The 22449-nt window shown below is 47.9% G+C and overlaps 2 protein-coding genes across 12 annotated transcripts in view; one reads left to right on the forward strand and one right to left on the reverse strand.

Moving 5' to 3' along the window:
* Positions 1-9089, reverse strand: part of SAMD4B (sterile alpha motif domain containing 4B) — a 37875-nt gene extending 28786 nt beyond the window's left edge. For 7 of the 11 annotated variants that reach the window (XM_059045812.2, XM_067018716.1, XM_067018722.1 and 4 more), the window contains exon 1: positions 8946-9053. The gene's annotated coding sequence lies outside the window, so the exon portion shown is untranslated. Of the gene's footprint in view, positions 1-2545; positions 2865-8945 lie in introns of all 11 variants that reach the window. The other 4 variants (XM_067018713.1, XM_067018721.1, XM_067018714.1 and 1 more) reach the window with 2 other exon arrangements.
* A 6557-nt stretch (positions 9090-15646) lies between these two features.
* On the forward strand, positions 15647-21175 carry GMFG (glia maturation factor gamma). Its single transcript, XM_059045842.2, has 7 exons — positions 15647-15729; positions 16120-16216; positions 16314-16363; positions 16818-16867; positions 20213-20295; positions 20774-20847; positions 21021-21175. The coding sequence occupies exons 1-7, from the start codon at positions 15727-15729 to the stop codon at positions 21090-21092; spliced, it is 429 nt and encodes a 142-aa protein (XP_058901825.1). The 5' UTR covers positions 15647-15726; the 3' UTR covers positions 21093-21175.
* The last annotated feature ends 1274 nt before the right edge of the window (positions 21176-22449 follow it).

Here is a 22449-nt window from a genome sequence, read left to right on the forward strand (position 1 = left end):
AAGAGGCATCAGCCCTGATTATCTGAAGACATCTTACTGTGGTAGCAAATTACTATGATGCATTCTGGTGGATTTGTCTTCCAAACATCCATGCCCATCTTCCGGTACCAGGCCCCTAAATTCCCTTTGGAGAATTAACTGTCTTTCTTGGATCTAGGAGCATACATGGAATAAAGCCTGGTCAAGGAAAGTCCTCCCTGGACTTTTGCTGGAAATATTGGGGAAAATAAGTTCTTGGTTAGGGCTGCTCAGATTATACAACATCTCCTGATATTCCTGGTTGCCACTTCTGCTACCTCACAGTGAGGGCCTACCTCAGAATGAAGCCAATACAGATGAAAGCAGAGTCAAAAGAGGGGAGAAAAAGAGAGACCTGTTCACATCATTTGAAGACCTGTCTCCAGTTAGCCTGAAGCCCCCTATCCCACACTTTTCAGTTACATGGACTAATAAATTCCTTTTGTGTTGAGGTCAGTTTGAGCTGGGTTTCTACCACTTAAAGTTTCAACTTTAAGCCTTGACTGCTCCCATACAAGAGAATTCACCACTGCTCTAGTCTCTACCCTTATGTGACCAAAAATGACTCCCTGCCTTTGAGAAAAGACACTAGAGGGGAACCCCTATGGTAAACTCTTTCAAATAGTCCAACAATGTGGCTGCCATACTTGGTCTCTAAGAGACCAAGTAACCTTCTTGAGAAGCATCTTCTAACCCTGGAGGGTGGGAAATGGAGTCAAAAATTGGCTAAGAGGTTCCAGGAAAAACTGTCCACTGGACTCTTTCTTTGGCCCCAGTGAAAAGCAGCCCACATACAGGAGGCGCCTCTGGAGGTCAGCTCTCCTCATCCACAAGCAGCACTGTGGAGTGAGACCTGGCTGAACCAGAGCTCTCCTACTGATACTAATTTGCTGTGTTGACCTTTGGCAAGTAACTCAATTTCTTCCTCAGTGAAGCTTGTTGTAAGAATGAAATGAAAGAATATATATAAAAACACCTAGCATGATGCTTCAAATGTCTTCACATCATATATTACTGTATCATGTGCCAGGCCTTATGCTAATAGCTTTCCATGGATGAGCTCATCTGATCTCAAAAACTATAAATATAAATATATATATGTATATAATAGTATTCTCATTTTACAGATGAAGACACTGAGGCACAGAGAAGGTCAAGTCACTTACCCAAGACTGCACACAGCTAAGCTGAGATTTTTAAGGCCAAGCAGTCTGGCTTTAGAGCTCTTGCTTCTTCCTGCAAATAATGCTACAGCGTATTTATTTATATTTGATTATATGAACTTATATAAATATATACATTTATATAAGTTTATATATATATTTATAAACATTTATAAGTTCCTTTCCACTGCCTAGAAAGCTGGACCAAAGCGTACACCCTTAACGCCAACATCTCTGGACAAATAACGGGAGGGTCCTATTAGCCTTCCCACCTATCCCTAGCCTTTCTACAGCATCCACATAGGCCTTGGAGGAACTTGTTCATTTCATGAGTAAAGTGATAGGCTAGTTGCCTAAGGTTAACTCACTATCCCAACTTAAGAACAGGAGAATGTCAGAAGCCAAGGGAGCCCAACTTCTCTCTTGTGAAAACCAACCATTATTTTCAGAAACTCGTGCAATATGCATATAAAATATGTATATTATTGCCTCAGCCAAGAATGAGGCTTTTGTATGAATGGTCCTGGAGAAGGGAAGGAGAGGAGGGGAGAAGCCAGGCAGGGCCTCCTGGAAGATAACAGAGCCTGGGGAGCTCTGGGAAACCTGCATAATTTGGGGCAAATGATTTTACCTTGCAGTGTTTTCTGAATCTGTAAAATGGGTTTAATAATAGTACCTACTCTCATAGTGTTATGAGGCATAAATACCTTCACAGAGTTGTTAGCTAGTATCATCATCCTGGATTCCTCTTTCTCTAATCCCATCATTAACTCCTATTTTCTCAACATGGAACATGTATCTGTATCTCTCCATTTTTACTACCACCACCATATTCAAGTCATCATCCTTTCTCACCTGGACAAATATATTGCCTCCTGCTTCCATTCTTGCCCCTGTTTTCCTTGCAGAAACCAGAGAACTTTCTTTACAAACAAACAAGCAAACAAATCACATCAGTGTCTTGCTTTAAAAATCCTCTAATAGGGACTTCCCTGGTTGTGCAGTGGTTAAGAATCCGCCTGCCAATGCAGTGGACACGGGTTTGATCCCTGGTCCCGGAAGATCCCACATGCCGCGGAGCAACTAAGCCCATGTGTCACAACTACTGAGCCTGCACTCTGGAGCCCATGAGCCACAACTACTGAGCCCACGTGCCACAACTACTGAAGCCCGTGAGCCTAGAGCCTGTGCTCCGCAACAAGAGAAGTCATTGCAATGAGAAGCCCGCGCAGCGCAATGAAGAGTGGCCCCCACTTGCCACAACTAGAGAAAGCCTGCGCGGAGCAACAAACCCAACGCAGCCAAAAAAAAAAAAAATCCTCTAATAGCTTCGCAATGCTTACGTGAAAATGTAAACTCCTTACCATGGCCCACAAGGCCCCACATGATCTGGCCTCTGTCAACCACTCCAAGCCCTTGCCCCTTCTGCTTCACTTATGCTTCAGCCACACCGATCTCCTTGATGTTCCTTGAACACATCTCAGGGGTTTTGCAGTGGCTGACCCCTCTACCCGAAATGTTCTTCCCCAGATCATCACATGGCTGGTTCCTTCTCATCAATCAGATCTGGGTTCATGTGTGCCCCAATCTTCCTCATCTCCCCAGTAGGAAGGGGTCTTTGGTCTGATATCGTCGTCAAAAAGTGTTTCTTCAAAGGCTGCAGCTCTTCCGGAAACACCTAGACTGTAAGATCCACGAGGGAAAGGAAGACTGTGGCTGTATTATTCACGGCTACATTTTCAATTCCTAGAATAGTACCTGGCACATAACAGACCCTCAGTAAGCATCCATGAAAAATTTCCCCACCTTGCAGTAGTCCTTTCTCCACATGTAACAATGCTTAGATTAGAATGCCCAGCTCTTAGATCTTCCCACAACTGGTGCCTTCTCATCTTTCAGGTTATCAGGCTCAACTGTCACCTCCTCAAAGAGGCCAATTCTGACCACCCTGTGTACAGTGGCCAACCTCCCACCTCCTTCACTCTGTTTTAATTCCTTCATAGCACATATCACTATCTGATTTCTTTTGTTTATATATCTTCCCTCCATCAGAATAAAAGACCCAAGAGCTCTAAGACCTTGACTGTTTCATTCACTGCTGTATCTCCAGTACCTAGAAAAGTGCTTTCATAAATTGCTTAATTGCTGGAGACATTTGAGATGTGCACACTCTACACTGCTGTTCTGTTACTTGCCCTCGACCAGACTCTATTCAACAAATTTACCCTAAAACAAACAAACCAAAACTCTACTCACAGTAATCTACTTAACCTTCTTCTAAAGTTCTGAGCCCTAGAAACCCAAAGCTGAAGTAGGGAACTGAACATTAGTACTCCTGGATTCCACTACCAAACCAGACCAGTCATCTCATTCCTGTTTCTCCCAGTAAGATCCCAAAGGAAAGTCTGGTGGGGTCAGACCAGCCATAAACTCTCTCTAGATCCAAACGACCATAGAGAAGAGAATGATTGGGGATGGGGAACAGTGAAGAGGGGGACTACCATCAACCCTCAGAAAGGTCATGGGACGGAATCACAGTCCTATCGGTTTAGCAAGCAAGAGAGTCTCTAAGAGCGCCGCTCACCTAAACATGTATCTTCTGTCACCATTTCACACTTATTCAGAGAGGAAACTGTTTTCAAACTGGGGCTCTCAGGAAAGAGTTATCTTTCCACTGAGACTGCTAAGAAGGTAGGGTTTAAGCCTACAGTTGTTGAGGGTCATCTTTGTCGTCACAAAGCAGAAAACAGTTGAGGATGAAGCTAAGTCAGTGGAGAAATGGGGAGAGATTACTAGGAAGATTGAACTCCTGGATGCAGATAGGTCTAGAGCCATCCTAGTTCTGGACTTTTCAGTAACATGAGCCAATTAATTCTCTTTATTTTTATTAAACCAGTTTTTTTTTTCCCCCCAGTACGCGGGCCTCTCACTGTTGTGGCCTCTCCCACTGCAGAGCACAGACTCCGGACCAGGCTCAGTGGCTGTGGCTCACGGGCCCAGCCGCTCCACGGCATGTGGGATCCTCCCGGACCGGGGCACGAACCCGTGTCCCCTGCATCGACAGGCGGGCTCTCAACCACTGCGCCACCAGGGAAGCCCTATTAAACCACTTTGAGCTAACGTACTGTCACCTATATCTTTAGAGTCTTAGTTGATATGAACTTTTTTTTTTTTGCTAAAACTGAGCACTTATATACAGGGCACTGTTCTAAATACTTCATACATATTAACTTACTTAATCCTTATAATAGTTCTATGAAGTAAGATATCATTATTACCTTCATTTTTCAACTCTGGAAACTACTAAGGACCAGAGAAGTTCAGTAACTTGTCCTAGGTCACAAAACAGGGGGTAAGCAATGATGTGGGATGCAAATCCTGTCTGGCCCCAGAGTCTGAATACTTGATCACTACACTACAATGTCCCATTGCACCCAAGCTATCTGAACAGAAAATCCAACTCTCTGACCCCAGACACTATCATCCTGGGATGGACAGAGCCCAGAGACCTTCTATTTGTGCCACCTGTCCTCAATTTCATCCTTTGTAAAATGAGGATAATCACAGTTTACCTACCTCATAGAGTTCCTGTGAATATGAGATGAGACAATACATGTGAAGCACTTAAACAGTGACTGGCAAATAATAATTACTCAATAAACGGTGGTCATTAACATTATTACTCTGTGGGTCACTAAAGTACAACTGGCAAATACAATGCAAATGCAAGAAATCTGTTTTCTTTCACCTCTGTCCTTTAGGTGAAGAGAAGAGATGCCATGGATTAGAGATGAAGAGTCTTTCTTGTCTTTCACCCACTGCATAAGCTGCTTCCTCTGCCTGGAAGGCCACTCATCCTTGTCCCAACTCTTGTGGAACAGCACCCAGAACAAATACCACCTCTTCTATGAAGTCTTTCCAGATAGAGGGTGCCTTCTCTTACTGCCAAATTTCCACAGTATATATAATTTGTACCTCACGTTCTGCCCCGTGTACCTGCCCAACCTCTCTACTGTACTGTGAGCTCCCTGAAGGCCGGCCCCAGTATTTACCTCATGATGTTTATTCTTCTCAAGCTTAGAGAGAAACAAAAACCCTTGGAGAAAGTTGAGAGCCCTGTGGAGGCCCCAGACCTACAAAGGCTGAGGAGGGCTGAGAAGCCAACTAGGATGGGGTGAGGCAGATCCCCAGGAATAGGACGTGGGGTAGCTAAGAATCAGGAAACAGCACAAAGAAAAGTTCCAGATGAGAGAAGGTGGGGAAGGCAGCCGCTCCTAGGAGGAGTGGCAAAAGGAGCCGGGTAGAGAGAACAAAAGAGGTAAGAGGAGAGGAGGGGGTGGATAAGGTGTGTTGAACCTGAATGGGGAGTGAGAGTAAGGAACTCACAGATTTCTGACCAAATGCTGGAAGAGCTGCCCATGAGCCAATGATTCCTAATAACTTACAGAGGGAAGGATCCCAGCTTGTGGGATTCAGAGAAGAACAAGTTACATCCTGGTACCTTCCAAACTCCCAGTCCAGTGAGGGTGGTGAGTGGACAAGTACATGAAAAACTACAAGGAAGAAGATGAGCGGTGCTCTAAGAAGTACAATGGAAGGCTCTGGGCAGTAAGACACAGAGAATGAAAAGACTGGAAGGTGCCTTAAGGCAAGGGTGCCTATGTGGAGAATAGATGAGGAATAGATAAGGAGAAGAGATGAACATGTGTGTTCAAGGAGGGAGCAACTTGAAGCAGAAGCACAGAAAGGGGATGGTATGGAGGGGTGGAGGGGAAGCCAGAAGGAGAAAATGCTGAGGAAGATCTGAAAGGGAACCATTCAAAGGCGGAATATGAAGTAATTGCTCAGAGGGTGGGGTAACCTTGTGGAGAAGCCAGAAACCTTTCAAAGAGGGTAAGGAATCTTTTGGAGGGTAGGTACTTCACAGAGGGGACTCCCAGGAAAATGGGGGTGGGCAGTAGGGCACAGAGGCATACCCTGAGATATCTTTCAGGGGGGCTTTCTATGGGGAAAGGGAAATCCTCTTAGAGGGCAGTGGTTCTCAAACTTGAGCATGCATCAGTATCACCAGGAAGGTTCCTAAAAACAGCTGGGCCCTACTCCTAGGTTTTCTGATTCCGCAGGTCTGGGTTGGGACCTAAGAATTTGCATTTCTAACAAGTTCTCAGGTGATGCTGATGTTGCTGGTCCAGGGACAACACTTTGAGAACCACTACCATAGGGGGAGGGATTCTTTTGTGAGGAGGCCTTCAAAGTGGAAAAAGGAAGGAGAAGGCTTCAGAGAGGAAAATCAGGGGAGTCTTCAAGGAGAGTCTATGGAAGGTGGGAATTCCCTGGCGGTTCAGTGGTTAGGACTCCATGCTCTCAATGCCGAGGGCCTGGGTTCAATCCCTGGTCAGGGAACTAAAATCCCACAAGCCTTGCAGCATGGCCAAAAAAATAAAAACCTTAAAAAAAAAAAAAAAGAGTCTAAGGAAGGTGTTAAGGGTCTCTCCATCTCTCTGAAGGAAAGATCTAAAGGGAGGAGGGGTCTATGATAATAGAACCTAAGAAAAATGGTCTGAGAGAAAGTTCTCTGAGGGCTGGGATTTCAAGAGATGAGGGTATCTCTTAAGGATCTGTTTAATAAAAGGGGACATAGAGGCTCTTGAGAGGGGGAGTCTGTAGGATGCTGAGGGCTTATGGTGGGATAATGGGGGAAGGAGGCTCAGATCTGAGAAGGATCTCTAAGTTGATTTCAGAGGAAAGAGAATGGAGGAGATGAGAGAGTGTAAATGGGGGTTCTAAAAGGGGTATACCTGATAGGGCCCTGAATAAGGTTTCTTGGGGATGTCAGAGGGAGAACCTGAGAGAGAGTGTTCTGAGGAAGTCTCACAAAGTGCTGGGGTTGTAGATGCACAGCAATTTTGGAGAAAATTCTCTAAAGGGAGTCTGTGGAGGTGTGGTCTTCTGTGAGAGATCTTAGATTTACTGGAGCAGGATGACAGAGGTCTTTTTAGGAACAACTCTCAAAGAGCTCAGACGAGAAATCTCTGAGTAAAGGTCTCAATAGGATATACGGGGAAGGTGGGTCTTGGGGTGGGGGAATGTGGGAACATCAGAGTAGAGGGTTTTTCAAAAAAAAATTCTGGAACTTTCTAAGAAAAGGAGCCGGTTGGTGCTGGGGGTCTTCTACAGATGGTTCTAGAAGATTTGAGGGAAGCTGTGAGGGTGAGTTCAGGGAGGGAATCATCTAGGAACAGTCTCTTAGTAAGGCAGGAGGTCTCTAAGTGCTGATTCAAGGGTCTCTGTGCTGGAAGGGTCTCTGGGAAGGATTTCAAGGGCGTATCTCAGAGAGCTCAAGGAGGTGGCTGGGGTCTCTGTGAAGACAGGAGGTCTTGAAGACCTGCATCTCAGAGGGGTCGTGAACAGAGGGTCTTAGGGTTTACAGGGGTTGTGAGGAGGAAAGTTCATCTGAAACTAGATCTAGAAGGAGAGATTTTGAAAGGGGGATTCGAAGAGCAATTCTAGAAAATATCAGAGAGAAACTATGAGGAAACCTTTTGGAATCCTGAGGAAGAAATTTCTGGAACATTTTGTGTGGGTTACTAGGAGATTTGGGATACATAAAAAGGGTTTTGGAAGAGACTTGTGGAATGTGGAAGAAGAGTTCTCCAGAAATTTCAGGGAATCTCTGGAGATTTTCGGGAGAAGTGAGGAGTGTCTCAGGGGAAGATTTCTGGGGTATCTGAGAGTGATCTCTAGGGCATTTCAGGGTGGTGAGATTTGAGAAACGAGGAGGTCTTTGGGAGAGATTTTTGGGACCTGTGGGAGGGGCCAAAGGGATGACTTTCGGGATATGTCAAGGGGGAGTGTATATGGGAAATGGATTGGCAGCGTGGGGGGGGGGGCGCTCCAAGTGAGTTTTGAGGATCCGAGGCCATTTCAGAGTCTCTGAGGAAGATTTTCAGGGGACATCAGGGGCATTCTGGAGGATTCCTGGGGGAGGGGCTCTGAGATTTGGGGGCTATGAGTGGAAAATCTCCAAGGCGATTTCTGGTATGGGGGTAGGTGGGAGGGAAAATTCTTGGGATGTGTGAGAAGGAAGTCTGGGGGAGACTGTTGGGATGTGCGAAGTAGGTCGCTGGGGGAGATTTCTGGAATGTACGGGGTCTGGAGGGGATTTCGGGGAATCTCTGATCTGCAGGAGATTTTTAGGGCTTACGAGAAAGGTTCCTGGAGAAGATATCTGACACATATCGTTGGAATATGAGGAGTGGCCCCGGGGGAATATTTCTGGACGGAGGAGGAGGTTCGGGGATCTGGGACCAGACGGGGGTTCTCTGAGGAAGATTTCTGAGGCTTAGAACGGGGTCTGGAGCAGACGTGAAAATACCAGGGGTAGCCTCTCAGGAAGCGTTTCGCACCGCGGGAGGGGACGGAGGGCTTCGGGCGGATTCGGGGGGTCTGTGGGCGTGCCCTCCAGGGAGGTGTCCGAGGTACACCTGGGGGATCACGAGATAAGCTGCTGCCGGGCCCCCGGCCACCCTGAGGGGCGAGAATTTCGAAGAGAAGCTCGAGAAGCGGCCTGTGAGGGCGACTCGGGGGATGGGTGTGGGAAATTCTCTCGAGGGTCGGGACCCCGGAGGCCCGCGCTCCGCGCCCGCCGCCTCCTGGGGTCCCTGAGGGGGCGGGGCCGCCCGCGGCCTGGGGCGCCCCGAGGTGAGCCCCGCGCGCTCCGACCCGCCGCCGCCCCGCGTCCGCCCGACCCTGCCCGCTACTCACCGCCTCGGCCTCCGCCGCCGCCGCCGCCGCCGCCGCCCGGGCCTCCTCAGGCCTCCGCCACTGCCGTCGCCCCCTCTCCGGCCCGCGAGCTCCCCTCCCTCCTCCCGCACCGACCACCGCCGCCGCCACCGCCGCCGTCGCGCTGCGTCACCGCGCCGTGCGTCACCGCCCCTGGCCCCGCCCCGACGGGACTGCCGCGCGCCGGCATTAGCTGACGCCGCGATGAGGAACGGTGCGCCCGCCAACGGGCTGCGAGGGCAGCCCGAAGGGCGGGAGGTGTGAGCGGAGAAAGGCGGGGTCCCAGAGGAGAAGGGGGCCGCGGGGGTTGAACGAGGCCCACGAGGCCCGCCCCCCGCTCAGTGGGATTGGCCTGCTGCGCAGCTGACGGGCAGTCGGCCCGGCGGGCGGGGAAGGGGCGGGGCGCGCGCGGCGTTGCCACGGGCAACGGGCCCTGCGGAGCCCTGCGGAACCCTGCGGAGCCCGGGATTGGGCCTCCCTGCCTGCAGGGGGCAGTCTCGCGCGCGTCTACCTCAGCGGCCTCGAGCTAAGTCACAATTCCTGATTCTGGCGTTCAAGGCCCGGCTGTGCGCCCCGCCTGCACGCTCCGCTCTAGACCTGAGCCCCGCCACCATCTGACTGTTCAGGTTGCGAGTAACCGCTCCGGCTGCTGGAGTCCAGCTTTCCCACCACAACCGTCTCTGAGCCTGTTGCTTCTTCTCTCAGATAGGAATTGAAAGAGAGGAAGCATTTAAAAGCCCTAGGTAGGGCTTTGGCTCAGTGGTTAAGAATCCGCCTGCCAATGCAGGGGAGAAGGGTTCGAGCCCTGGTCCGGGAGCCCGTGTGCCACAACTACTGAGCCTGCGCTCTAGAGCCCACGTGCCACAACTACTGAGACCGCGCGACTAGAGCCTGTGCTGCACAGCAAGAGAAGCCACCGCAGTGAGAAGACCGCGCACTGCAACGGAAGACCCAATGCAGGCAAAAATAAATAAATAAATAAAATAAATTAAAAGAAAATTGCTGATAAAGCACTGGGCGCAAAGCCTTCAATAAGTGGGAGTTGTTGCCTCTGACTGTTGTCCGGCACACTGTCCTGGATCAGCGTGAACGTGGGGCGCTCACTCAGAAGGCTGTCAGGTGACAGAGGCATGGTTGTTAGAGGAACCCAAAGTAAAGAAAAGCTTGGCCACTTGAGAGAGTTTGAATTTGTCCTGAGGACATTGGGGAGCCATGGAAGGGGCTTCAAGCCAAGGAGAGTCAGTGGGGGTTTGGAAAGATGTCTCTGGCTTCTATATGGAAGATGGATTGGAGGAAATAGAACTGGAGCTGAGAGTCCAGGGAGGCATCTGGAGTAGGAGAGGGGCGTTTGCACCAGGGTGGGAGTGTGGGGAGAGGGGAGGGGAGGAGGAGTGGGTGGCAGGGATGGATGCCCAGGAGGCCTGGGGAACTTCTCTGGGACTGGGTGGCCGCAGAGGGGTAGGAGGGAGAAGTCCAAGACGAGGCCCTTTGCCTAGAAGGTTGTGGGGGGATTGGGAGCTTCCCTGAAAAGGAGACCCAGAGGAGAAGCAGGTTAGGAAGATGCTGAGCCCAGTGTGTGCCACCCAGCATCAGGATTTAGGCGGCTCCACAGCCCTGGGTCTGGGGCTTAAGAGAAAAATTGGGGCTGGAAACCAAGTTTTGCATATGATCAAAGATGGTAATTGAAGCTGTGGGAGTTAGTGACCTAGCCTGCAGAGGGTATGAAGGATGAATGGAGACAAGCAAGGACTGGACAGAACTTTGAGAAGAGGAGACGTATAAGGTTTGAGCAAAGGAATTGACACTCTCAACAAAGATTGAGAAGGAACAGCCAGAGAGAGAGGAGGAAGAAAACCAGGAAAACATGGCATCTCAGACGCTGTGAGGAAAGGCCATTTTATTTATTTTTATTAAAAAAATTTTTTTTAATTTATTTATTTTTGGCTGTGTTGGGTCTTTGTTGCTGCTCGCGGGCTTTTCTTCGTTGCAGGGCGCGGGCTTCTCATTGCAGTGGCTTCTCTTGTTGCGGAGCATGGGGTCTAGGCGCGCAGGCTTCAGTAGTTGTGGCATGCAGGCTCAGTAGTTGTGGCGTACGGGCTTAGTTGCTCCGCAGCATGTGGGAATCTTCCCGGACCAGGGCTCGAACCCATGTCCCCTGCTTTGCCAGGCGGATTCTTAACCACTGCGCCACCAGGAAGCCTAGAAAGGCCAGTTTAAAACAGTGGGGGGATATCACAAACCCTAAGCACTACCCCCTCCACTTAAACAACAACTTTCACACCATATAGAATGGTTGTGCTCTAAGGATGCTGGTTCATTTATTCAGTCAATAATATTTCTTGAGTACCTAAAATGTGCCAGGCACTACTCGAAGTGCTAAAACTTCAGCAATGAACGAGGCAGGCAAAAATCCCTGTCTTCGTGAGGCTTACCTTCTAGTTGGGGGGACAGAAACAATAAATAAATACTTACAATGTAACTTGGTAATAAGGTCTATGGAGAAAAAGCAAGCTCAGGGGATTGAGAGATGGAGTTGGCACTGTTTTAGATGGGGAAAAGCACCTTTGATCGGGTGACATTTGAACAGAAATCTGAAGGAGTGAAGGGGTGAACCATGAAGGAAGGAGGGTTCCAGAAAGGAGCCAGCAAGTGCAAAAGCCCGGTGACAGGATCATTCACAGAACCAAAAAGGGGCTAGTGTGGGTGGAGAGGAGTGAGCAAAGAGGAGAGTATTGAAAGACAAGGTCCAAGAGGTAATGGAGGAGGGGTCGTGGCAGATGATTTAGAGTTTTTAAGGCCACTATAAGGACTTTTGCTTTCACCCAAATAATAGTGGAGCCATAAGAGGGTTTTTGAGAGGGCAGGCATGTCATCTGGCTTGGTTTTTTGTTTTTGTTTGTTTTGTTTTGTTTTGTTTTTTTTTGGCCAGGCCGTGCAGCATGTGGGATCTTAGTTCCCCTGACCAGGGATCGAACCTGTGCCCCCCACAGTGGAAGCAGAGTCCTAACCACTGCACAGCCAGGGAATTCCTGGCTTGGGTTTTTTTAGGTTGTCTCTGACAGTCCTGAGAAGAACAGAGTGTTGAGAGGGGGGCAGGAGCAGAGAAACAGTGGTGAGGGGGCTGCTGTGAGATTTCAGGCAGAAGAATATGGGCTGTGGAGCGGGAGAATTGGACCAGTTCTGGTTATGTTTTGAGGTTCAGAACTGACAATTTCTGAGGTACATTGTCAGAGGAAACAGACGGGTCAAGGATGACTCTAAGACATGCAGATGGATATGTCACACTGGCAGTTGGATATAAGAGCCTAGAGTTCAGGGAGAGGCCCAGCTGGAGAAATAATTAAGGTATCCCCTTTGAAAACCAAGAAACTGATTCTATCAGGAAGACAGGAAGATGGATGGAAAAGAGAAGGGGACCGAGGACTGACCCCTGGGACACCTGACTGTTAAAAGGAAGCTGACATATGATCCTGCAATCGCGCTCCTAAGCACATATCTAGAGAAAACTATAATTCGAGAAGATACATGCACTGCAATGTTCCTTGCAGCACTATTTACAATAGCCAAGATATGGAAACAACCTAAATGTCCATCGACAAATGAATGAATAGACCTAGAGATTATCATACTAAGTCAGAAAGGGAAAGACAAATACCACATGTTATCACTTATATGAGGAATCTAAAATGTGACACAAATGAACTTATCTACGAAACAGAAACAGACTTGCAGACATAGAGAACAGACTTGTGGTTGGAGGGGTGTGGGAGAGGGATGGATTGGGAGTGTGGGGTTAGCAGATGCAAACTATTATAAGTAGAATGGATAAACAACAAGTTCCTACTGTATAGCACAGGGAACTATATTCAATATCCTGTGATAAACCAAAATGGAAAAGAATATGTAAAAAAAGTATGTATGTGTATAATGGAATCACTTTGCTGTACAGCAGAAATTAACACAACATTGTAAATCAGCTATACTTCAACAAAATTTTTTTTAAAAAAGAGAAGGTCTGAGCAGGCACAGCCAGAAGAGCCAGAGGAAAACCAGGCCAGGGTGGTGTCCCGGAAGCCAAGTGAAGAAAGTGTTTTGGTCACGGGGAGTGATGGATGGTGTCAGATGCGGCTGATGGGGCACAGCAGATGAAGACTGAGAATTGACCATTAGGTCCAGCACCACAGATGTCCTTGGTGGCCCTGACAAGGGTATGTCATTGGAGCGAGACAGGAGTGAGTCTGCTGGGAGAGGGTTGAAGAGTGAATTGGGAGGAGAAATTGGAGGCAGTGAGTGTGGACCGTTCTTTCAAGAAGTCTTGATGAAAAGGGAAGGAAATGAATGGGCAGTGGCTGGACTGGAGACAGGATTTTCAGCTTTTAAGATGGAAGACATAACACAGTGTGTACGCTGAGGGGAAAGATCCAGTAGAGGTGAAGACATTGATGATGCAAGGAGGAGAGCAGCTGCAGCAATGCCCTTGAGGAGGTGTGAGAGGGTGGGATCTGCCCACTGCTATGGAGGGAAGTCGGTCCAGTGGGCCAGACATCGTGGGGCTGGATCCTTTAACAATTCTCTATTGTTTGCTTATATTTTCTCACGGAAATGCACAGGTTTCTGACCAATTACTTCCCTTTTATTTCTCCTTTATATGACAATTAGGACATTATATTGATTTGGGGGAGAACTTATGTGTATAACTTTGTTGTATTATCGAGGAATTTCATTTCAGAATGGGAACTGGGGGGGCAATACAAAATGCTCTTAGTAAAAAAGGAGTTATTGGTCTGATAGGATGGAACACCATTGTTGTAGTGCCATTATAAGGCCCATGAGGTTGAATAATTGCAGGAAAAAATTCACCATTACTTGGATGCTGTGGAGTCTTCTCTCTATTCTCCATTTCCCCATCAACCTAATAAGTGGAAGTTTGACCAGCAAACATCTCTAAGTTCCCCCTTTCAGCTCTGGAATTAAAATATTCCAGGTTGGGGGGGGGTGGGAATCCAGGAAGGCTTCGTGGAGGAGGGGCTAAAGAGCTCATTATTCCATTATCAAAAAATCTACAGATAATAAATGCTAGAGAGGGTGGGGAGAAAAGGGAACCCTCCTACACTGTTGGTGGGAATGTAAATTGGTACAAACATTATGGAGAACAGTATAGAGGTTCCTTTAAAAACTAAATATGGAACTACCATTTGATCCAGCAATCCCTGCGCATATATCCGAAGAAAAACATAATTGAAAAAGATACATGCACCCCAGGGACTTCCCTGGTGGCGCAGTGGTTAAGAATCCGCTTACCAAGGCAAGGGACACGGGTTCGAGCCCTGGTCTGGGAAGTTCCCATATGCCACAGAGCAACTAAGCCTGTGCACCACAACTACTGAGCCTGCTCTCTAGAGCCCGTGAGCCACAACTACTGAGCCCACGTGCCACAACTACTGAAGCCCACGTGCCTAGAGCCTGTGCTCTGCAACAAGAGAAGCCACTGCAGTGAGAAGCCCACGCAGTGCAATGAAGAGTAACTCCCACTTGCTGCAACTAGAGAAAACCCATGCACAGCAATGAAGACCCAACGCAGCCTAAAAAAAATAAATTAATTTTTTTAAAAAAGATACATGCACCCCAATGTTCATTGCAGCACTATTTACAATAGCCAAGTCATTAAAGCAACCTAATGTCCATTGACAGACAAGTGGGTAAAAAAGATATGGTACATACATACAATGGCATATTAGCCATAAAAAAGAACAAAATAATGTCATTTACAGCAACGTGGATGGACCTAGAGATTGTCATATTGAGTGAAGTCAGACAGAGAAAGACAAATATATATCACTTGTAGGTGGAATCTAAAAAAATGGTACAAATGACCTTATTTACAAAACAGAAATAGAGGGCTTCCCTGGTGGCGTGGTGGTTGAGAGTCCGCCTGCCGATGCAGGGGACATGGGTTCGTGCCCCGGTCCGGGAAGATCCCACATGACGCGGAGCGGCTGGGCCCGTGAGCCATGGCCGCTGAGCCTGCGCGTCCGGAGCCTGTGCTCCGCAACGGGAGAGGCCACAGCGGTGAGAGGCCCGCGTACCACAAAAAACAAAAAACAGAAATAGAGTCACAGATGTAGAAAACAAACTTATGATTACCAGTGGGGAAAAGGAGGGGAAGGGATAAACTGGGAAATTGGGATTCACATATATACACTACTATACATAAAATATGTAACTAATAAGGGTCTACTGTATAGCACAGGGAACTCTATTCAATACTCGGTAATGACCTATACGGGAAAAGAATCTAAAAAAGAGTGGATATATGTATATGTATAACTGATTCACTTTGCTATACACCTGAAACTAACACAACATTGTAAATCAACTATACTCCAATAAAAATTAAAGAAAAAAAGCTCATCATTACCTACTGTATATTGAGTGTGTCCATCATGCTGGGAGATATGTGAAACTGTTTTATCCTCATAACAATCCTGAATCAGAGGAGTGAAGTTACTTAGCTAGGGCCACACGATAAGGCAGCTTTCGAACCCGGTCTGGGTGACTGCAAAGCCTGGGAGGTCCCAGCAGATGAGGGGAAGGAAGGAGGGGGAGGAGTCATCTGTGACAGTTGTCCCAGAATGGGCATAAACAGGATGTGGTGTTAGATGAAACCTTTCCCCTACCCCACACCCTGCCCCCTGTAGCCCTGGTCCCCACCCCTAGAGGACAGAGGAACCCAGAAAAGAAGAGGCCTGTGGACAGAAAAGTCATGGTCTGGTCGGGGGCCAGGGTTGTATGGAAAGGGCTAGGGGCTGGGGTGGGGCTGGGGCTAGGAGGATGCCAGGGTGAAGGTCAGGCTGTGGAAGGGAGGTCAAGGCTGGGGGAAAAGAGACTGTGGTTCCGGGTTTAGCCCCAGGCAAGCAGATCCCTGGGCCACCCTGGGCGTTGCCCAAGGGCACCTGCTGAGAGGGCTCGAGTCCAGCCTCTGCTCTGCAAGGGGCAGCATCGGCCCTGAGGGAAAGGAGCCTTTTCCTAATGTCCACAGAGGCAATCTATGGGCTATTGGGTCTTCCTCTTCATTAGTAGATGGAGAAACTGAGGTTTGGGGAAGGGGCCAGGGCTGAGGCCAGGCGACTCAGCTCTTGCTGGGCTCCTCTGACAGTCTGACTCCCTGGTGGTGTGCGAGGTGGACCCAGAGCTAAAGGAAAAGCTGAGGAAATTTCGCTTCCGAAAAGAGACGGACAATGCGGCCATCATAAGTGAGTGTCATCTTCGCTTCTGGAAGGATGGGGTATTGGGACAAGTGTGGGGGCAGATGGGAGGGGCCTCTAACTCCCAAGTGCCCTCCCTCCTCAGTGAAGGTGGACAAAGACCGGCAGATGGTGGTGCTGGAGGAAGAATTTCAGGTGAGGGGATGGGGGGATGGGACCTCCCAGAAGAGCAGGGTGGGACTGGGAGACCCAAGAGACTCTGACTGATGCTAAGAGCCTGGCATTGGGGGCCAGAAAGACCCGGAGGTCAAGTCCCAACTTAGCTGTGACCCTAGGCGAGACTTCACCTGTATGGGTCTCTCTTTCCTCATCTGTGAAATGGCGATAGCAGTCCCTATCTCTTAGGGTTGTCTGTGGATTCAATGATTTAATCCTTGTAGTGGGTTTATGGGTTTAGAAGAAAAGTGTCTTAACACCTCTGGGCTTCAGTTTGCTCATCTGTAAAATGGGGATAGCAATAAGACCCACCCCTCTGGGATTTGGGAGAGGTCAATGAGTTAATCCATGTATATTTCTTGGACTAGTGCCTTGGCACACAGTAAGTGTTCATTTAATGGCAGTCTTTTTTTTTCTCTCCCCTCATCCCCAGAATATTTCTCCAGAGGAACTAAAAAAGGAGTTGCCAGAGAGACAACCCAGGTATCCTGGGGGAAGGAAGGGGAAGGTCAGGCCATGGGGAGAGGGGTGTTGATAGGGATACAGACTGAGGGACTGCTTGGGTTGCAGTCCTATTCATGGGCTCGGGATCTATGTCTTTAAAGTCAGATGTTCCTGTCCTAGGATTTTTGGTTTGTTTACCAAAATTTTATTGCAGAATTTTACACTAATAGTCATATGTAATGTTAGAGTTTGCTTTTTTTTGTACAAACCATGTTAGGTTTCGGTCTCAACAGTGCACTTGCTTCATTTTTTAAAAAAAGTTAAATTTTCCTTATTTTTCAATACTTGGGAATACTTTGAGTAGCAAAGGATTTATTTGACCTGTAATGATTGGGGAGAATCCTGTGTGAAGCCAGAGGAGCCTGGTACTTTTGTATGTGGAGGAGCTTTTTGACACTTCTATGAAAACTGGTCTCTTTAGATTTTTCATCTCGACTGGGGTGAATTTTGGGTGCCCTACAACTTTGAGCCTCAATCCCAGGCTCTAGATCTCAGCCAGGACCAGCATCCTGGGCGTCTGACAAGTGCAGTCACACAGGCCCTGTACCCAGAAGGGAGCCTTGAATGCAGGGCTTGATGCTCTACGACTGCCTGCTGTCTTGAAATTCTTTATAGTTTTATCTTTGAATCTGTGTTTTGTGTGAAGTGTGATGGAACAATGGAGCATGTGCTGGGGTCTTGGAGCCTCCCTCAGCTCATATCTCTAGCTTGGATGTGTTCTCAGCTACCCACTCCCTGCATTGCCCAGCAATGGCTGCTGCCCTCTGTCCCAGGCAGGGGACCTGATTACAGATTCAGGGAGTGTCAGGGTCAGGGTCCGCACTCACCCCCCACATGACAAGTTCCAGGGTGTGCCTTTGAGCATTTCCACTCCCTCTGTGAGTGTCCCCACGCCCAAGACAGCGTGATTTTAAATAGGAAAATTTAAAAGATCAATCTGGAGAGAGACTGCAGAAGAAAGGAAAAAAGCCTTATAACAAAGGGCCCTGCATTTTCATTTTGCACTGGGCTTGGGAAATTATGAAGCTGGCTCTAGTCTCAGCCCCCAATTCTAGTCCTCTGGATAGTAAAACATAGTGGTTGAGCACTTATACTCTACCAGCCAACTTCCTGGGTTCAAATCTATCCATAGAAACTTGGGCAAGTGACTTCACCTCTCTGGGCCTCAATTTTCCCATCTGTAGTATGGGGATAATAATAGTACCTACATCATAGGGTTGTTGTGAATCAAATAAGCACTTATTTATTTATTTATTTATTTATTTTGGCCGCACCACTCGGCATGTGAGATCTTAGTTCCCTGACCAGGGATGGAACCCGCACCCCTGCAGTGGAAGGGCAGAGTCTTAACCACTGGACCGCCAGGGAAGTCCCTAAGCTGTTTTTTCTTTAAAATTTTTTTTATTGAGATATATTTGACATATTATATTTGTTTCAGGTGTACAACACAATGATTTGATATTTGTATATACTGTATTACAAACTGTTCACCACCATAATCTAGTCAATACCTGTCATCATACATAGTTTAAAAAAATTTTTTTCTTACGATGAGGACTTTTTTTTTTTTTTTTTTTTTTTTTTGCGGTATGCGGGCCTCTCACTGTTGTGGCCTCTCCCGTTGCGGAGCACAGGCTCCGGACGCACAGGCTCAGCGGCCATGGCTCACGGGCTTAGTTGCTCCGCGGCATGTGGGATTTTCCCGGACCAGGGCACGAACCCGTGTCTCCTGCATCGGCAGGCGGATTCTCAACCACTGCGCCACCAGGGAAGCCCACAATGAGGACTTTTAATATCTACTCTTTTAGCAACTTTCAAATATACAATACCGCATTGTTAACTATAATTACCATGCTGTACATCACATCCCTAGGACTTATTTAAAATAAATAACGGGAAATAAAATAACTGGAAATTTGTACGTTTTGACTCCCTTCACCCATTTCACCCCCCCACACCTTCGGCAACCACTAATCTGTTCTCTGTATTTATGAACTTGGTGGCTTGTTTCTTTGTTTTTATTTTTCATTTTTAAATTTTTATTTATTATTATTATTTTTAGTTATGATCATTTTTAATTTCATTAAGGTGCCTCATGCAGTGCTTGGCACGTAGTTAACACTCAAAACTTGACAGCTATTATGATAAGTTACCTATGGTTTCTAACTGCCAAGATTATGGCTTTGTTATTTAACTTTTTTTGGTTTATTTTGGTTGTGTTGGGCCCTCGTTGCTGTGCGCGGGCTTTCTCTAGTTGTGGCGAGCGGGGGCTACTCATTGCGGTGGCTTCTCTTGTTTCAGAGCTCAGGCTCTAGGCGCATGGGCTTCAGTAGTTGTGGCATGTGGGCTCAGTAGTTGTGGCTCATGGGCTCTAGAGTGCAGGCTCAGTAGTTGTGGCTCACGGGCTTAGTTGCTCCATGGCATGTGGGATCTTCCCGGACCAGGGCTTGAACCCTTGTCCCCTGCATTGGCAGGCAGATTCTCAACCATTGTGCCACCAGGGAAGCCCTGTTTTTATTTTTTAAATTCCACACATAAGTGAGATCATAAGACATTTATCCTTCTCTGACTTATTTCACTTAGTGTAATGCCCTCAACATCCATCCATGTTGCAAATGGCAAGATTTCATTCTTTTTTTATGGCTGAATAGTATTCCATTGTGTGTATATGTGTGTGTGTGTGTGTGTGTGTGTGTGTGTGTGTGTGTGTGTGTATACTTCATCTTCTTTATCCATTCATCCATCAATAGACACTTAGGTTTTTTCCATATTTTGGCTATTATAAATAATGCTGCAATAAACATGGGGGTGCATATATCTTTTCGAATTATTGTTTTCATTTTCTTTGATAAATACCCAGCAGTGGAATTGCTGGATCACATGGTAGTTCTATTTAGCATTTACTATTATTATTATTATTTTAATTATTAAAAAGATTTAAATTTTGAAATTATTATAGATTCACAGAGAGTTGCAAATATAGTACCCCTTATCGAGTTTCCCCCAATGGTTACATCTTACCTAACTATAGTGCAGTATCAAAACTGGGAAATTGACATTTATACACTGTATGTATAGTTCTATGTTATCTTTTTAAAAAAATTTAATTAATTTATTTTAATACAGCAGGTTCTTATTAGTTATCCATTTTTATTATTATTTTAAAAATCATTTATTGTGTTTGAGGCCAGTACCCTGGGTCTCAGTTGTTAACCCTAGGTTCTCAGACTCAGTCAAGATTTCAAAGTTGTGGTCTCAGGTAATGGGCACTGGGCCTGGGCTCCAGACCAAGTCCTGAGTTTGGATTCCCTCTTGCTGCTGTAGGTTCGTGGTCTACAGCTACAAGTACACGCACGCCGATGGTCGAGTGTCCTACCCCTTGTGTTTCATCTTCTCCAGCCCCGTGGGTGAGACACAGCTCTACTCATCCTGAGAAAGTGGTCTTAGATTCTGTGTGAGGGTGTGTAAGCATGTGTGTTTGAGTGCGAGTGTGTGTGCATGCCTGTGACTGGTGATTGTGTGACTGTGTGCATGTGTGTAGGTGCCTGTGTGAGAGTATGGTGTGTGTGGTATGAGTCCTGAGAGGGCATTGGGTGGAGGTGGAGGCACAGAGCCCCCATCCTCCTTAGTCCTGAGGTGTATAAGCAAACTCACTTCTTCCTTTTACCTAGAAACCCCTGTCTGGCCGCAAACCATCTCCAGGGACCCTAAAATAACTTCAAGCCCCCAAACAAACCTGGAGACTCTGACTACAGCCTCCAGGGACCTCCTTAGAACAGTTCCTGGGACTCTTAGAAAACTCCAGGGTCTGCAGGACATTACTAGGGCCTTAGAGAACACTCTGGAATTCCCCAGTTATGCTTCCTCCTTCTCTTTTCCACACAGGCTGCAAGCCTGAGCAACAGATGATGTATGCAGGGAGCAAGAACAGGCTGGTGCAGACGGCAGAGCTCACAAAGGTCTGGGCCTGGGGCTGAGGCTCCCGAGTGTGAGAGGGAGAGTCTGGACTCCTGGTCTGAGGCAGGAGGGGGCTGGGGATCTGAGTTCCTGGGTGTGAAAGAGGAGGGGGTCAGGGCCCTCACTGTTTTCGGTTCCTGAGTGGATTATAACACTGAGCCCTCTCTCTGCCCAGGTGTTTGAAATCCGCACCACTGATGACCTCACGGAGGCCTGGCTCCAAGAGAAGTTGTCTTTCTTTCGCTGACCTCTGGGCGGGCGACCTGAACTCAGGCACCCTAGGACCTGAACATCTGAGACCTTAAAGAAATTAAAATGCAAGAACTCAGAGACCCTCAGTTCTGGCTCAGTTTCTGTTCCTCACTGTGGGCCGTAGGTGGCAGTTCTGCAGTACCAGCCTTAGGCCAGTAGAGGGCAGGCAGATCCAGTGGATGCCTGCTGAGGCCTGGGAGTAAAGGAGGATACAGTACCTGTTCCTCTGAAAGAAAGCGGGGGGCCTGCAGGATTTCCTAGGGAGAAATGCGGGAGGCCTGGTCTCCTAGAGGGATTGGGGGGATATCTGAATCTGTGGAGGGGCCACTCCCAAGGGGGACAAGGACACCTGTGTCCCTGAGAGTAAAGAAGGCAGAGTGCCTGTCTCCCCACCTCTCACCTTCCCACCCTAGCGGGCATTAGCTTGTACCTATGCTAATTTTCTCAGTGATCCCCCAGGCAGGAAGATTTTAAAGGCAGAAAAGTGGTTGAAGTTGCTATAAAAGTGAAATATAACAGCTTCAGGGGCTGGGGAGTTGCTGGGGGTGGATGGTTTGTGCAGTTGGGGAGGCCTGAGGGCCTCAGTCTGGGAAAGATTAAGAGGATCCAGGACTCTCAGTGGACCCCTGAGGAGTATGAGGTTGAGGAGGCAGGAAAGGGACACTGCCTGCCCCTGTCTGGAGAGTCTTCTTTCTTTCTCTGTCATCTCTGGGTATTTGACTTTCTCAGGATTTCTGTTTCTGGGGGACATTCATTGAGCACCCACAGTGTACCGGGCTCTGAGGATTCTGAGATGGGCAGGTTTTCACAGAGTTGAATCACTGTCTCTCTCTGCCTCTCCTCCAGGTCTCTGATTGTTCCTCTCTCTGTCCCTAGATTCAGGAACCTGGGAATTCCCTCCTCCCACCATTTTCCAGGTTCCCAGTTGAGAGGTGGCTGTTGCCATGGTAACAATGACAGAGTGACCTTGGGCCCTGGCTGCCCCTCCCCCGGCCCTGTCGTTCCTGGGGGAGGGTCTACAAGCCCAGCTCCAACCCTTCCCCTTCCTTCCCAGCCTTAACATGCCATGTCCTCATCACCCCACTCTGTCCCATCCCTTGCCCCTTGTCCCCAGTCAGGACAAGCCCTTTGCTTGAGGGATTCAGGATAGAATCGCTCTACACTGGGCTATAGAGAGATCCCCACTGCCCTCAGTTTTCTGCGGGGGAGAGGGTTGGGTTGAGCGCCTCTCCTCTCTTTCACCCATGCTGGTGCCCCTATCCCATTTCTCTTGCTAGGGGTGTCTCTACACCTCCCTCTGCAGAGCCTCAGTTCCTGAAGGCTAGAGATGAGGAAATAGGAGGGGTCATTCA

This window comes from Kogia breviceps, chromosome 18, assembly GCF_026419965.1.
Source record: "Kogia breviceps isolate mKogBre1 chromosome 18, mKogBre1 haplotype 1, whole genome shotgun sequence".
NCBI classification, from domain to species: Eukaryota; Metazoa; Chordata; class Mammalia; order Artiodactyla; family Physeteridae; genus Kogia; species Kogia breviceps.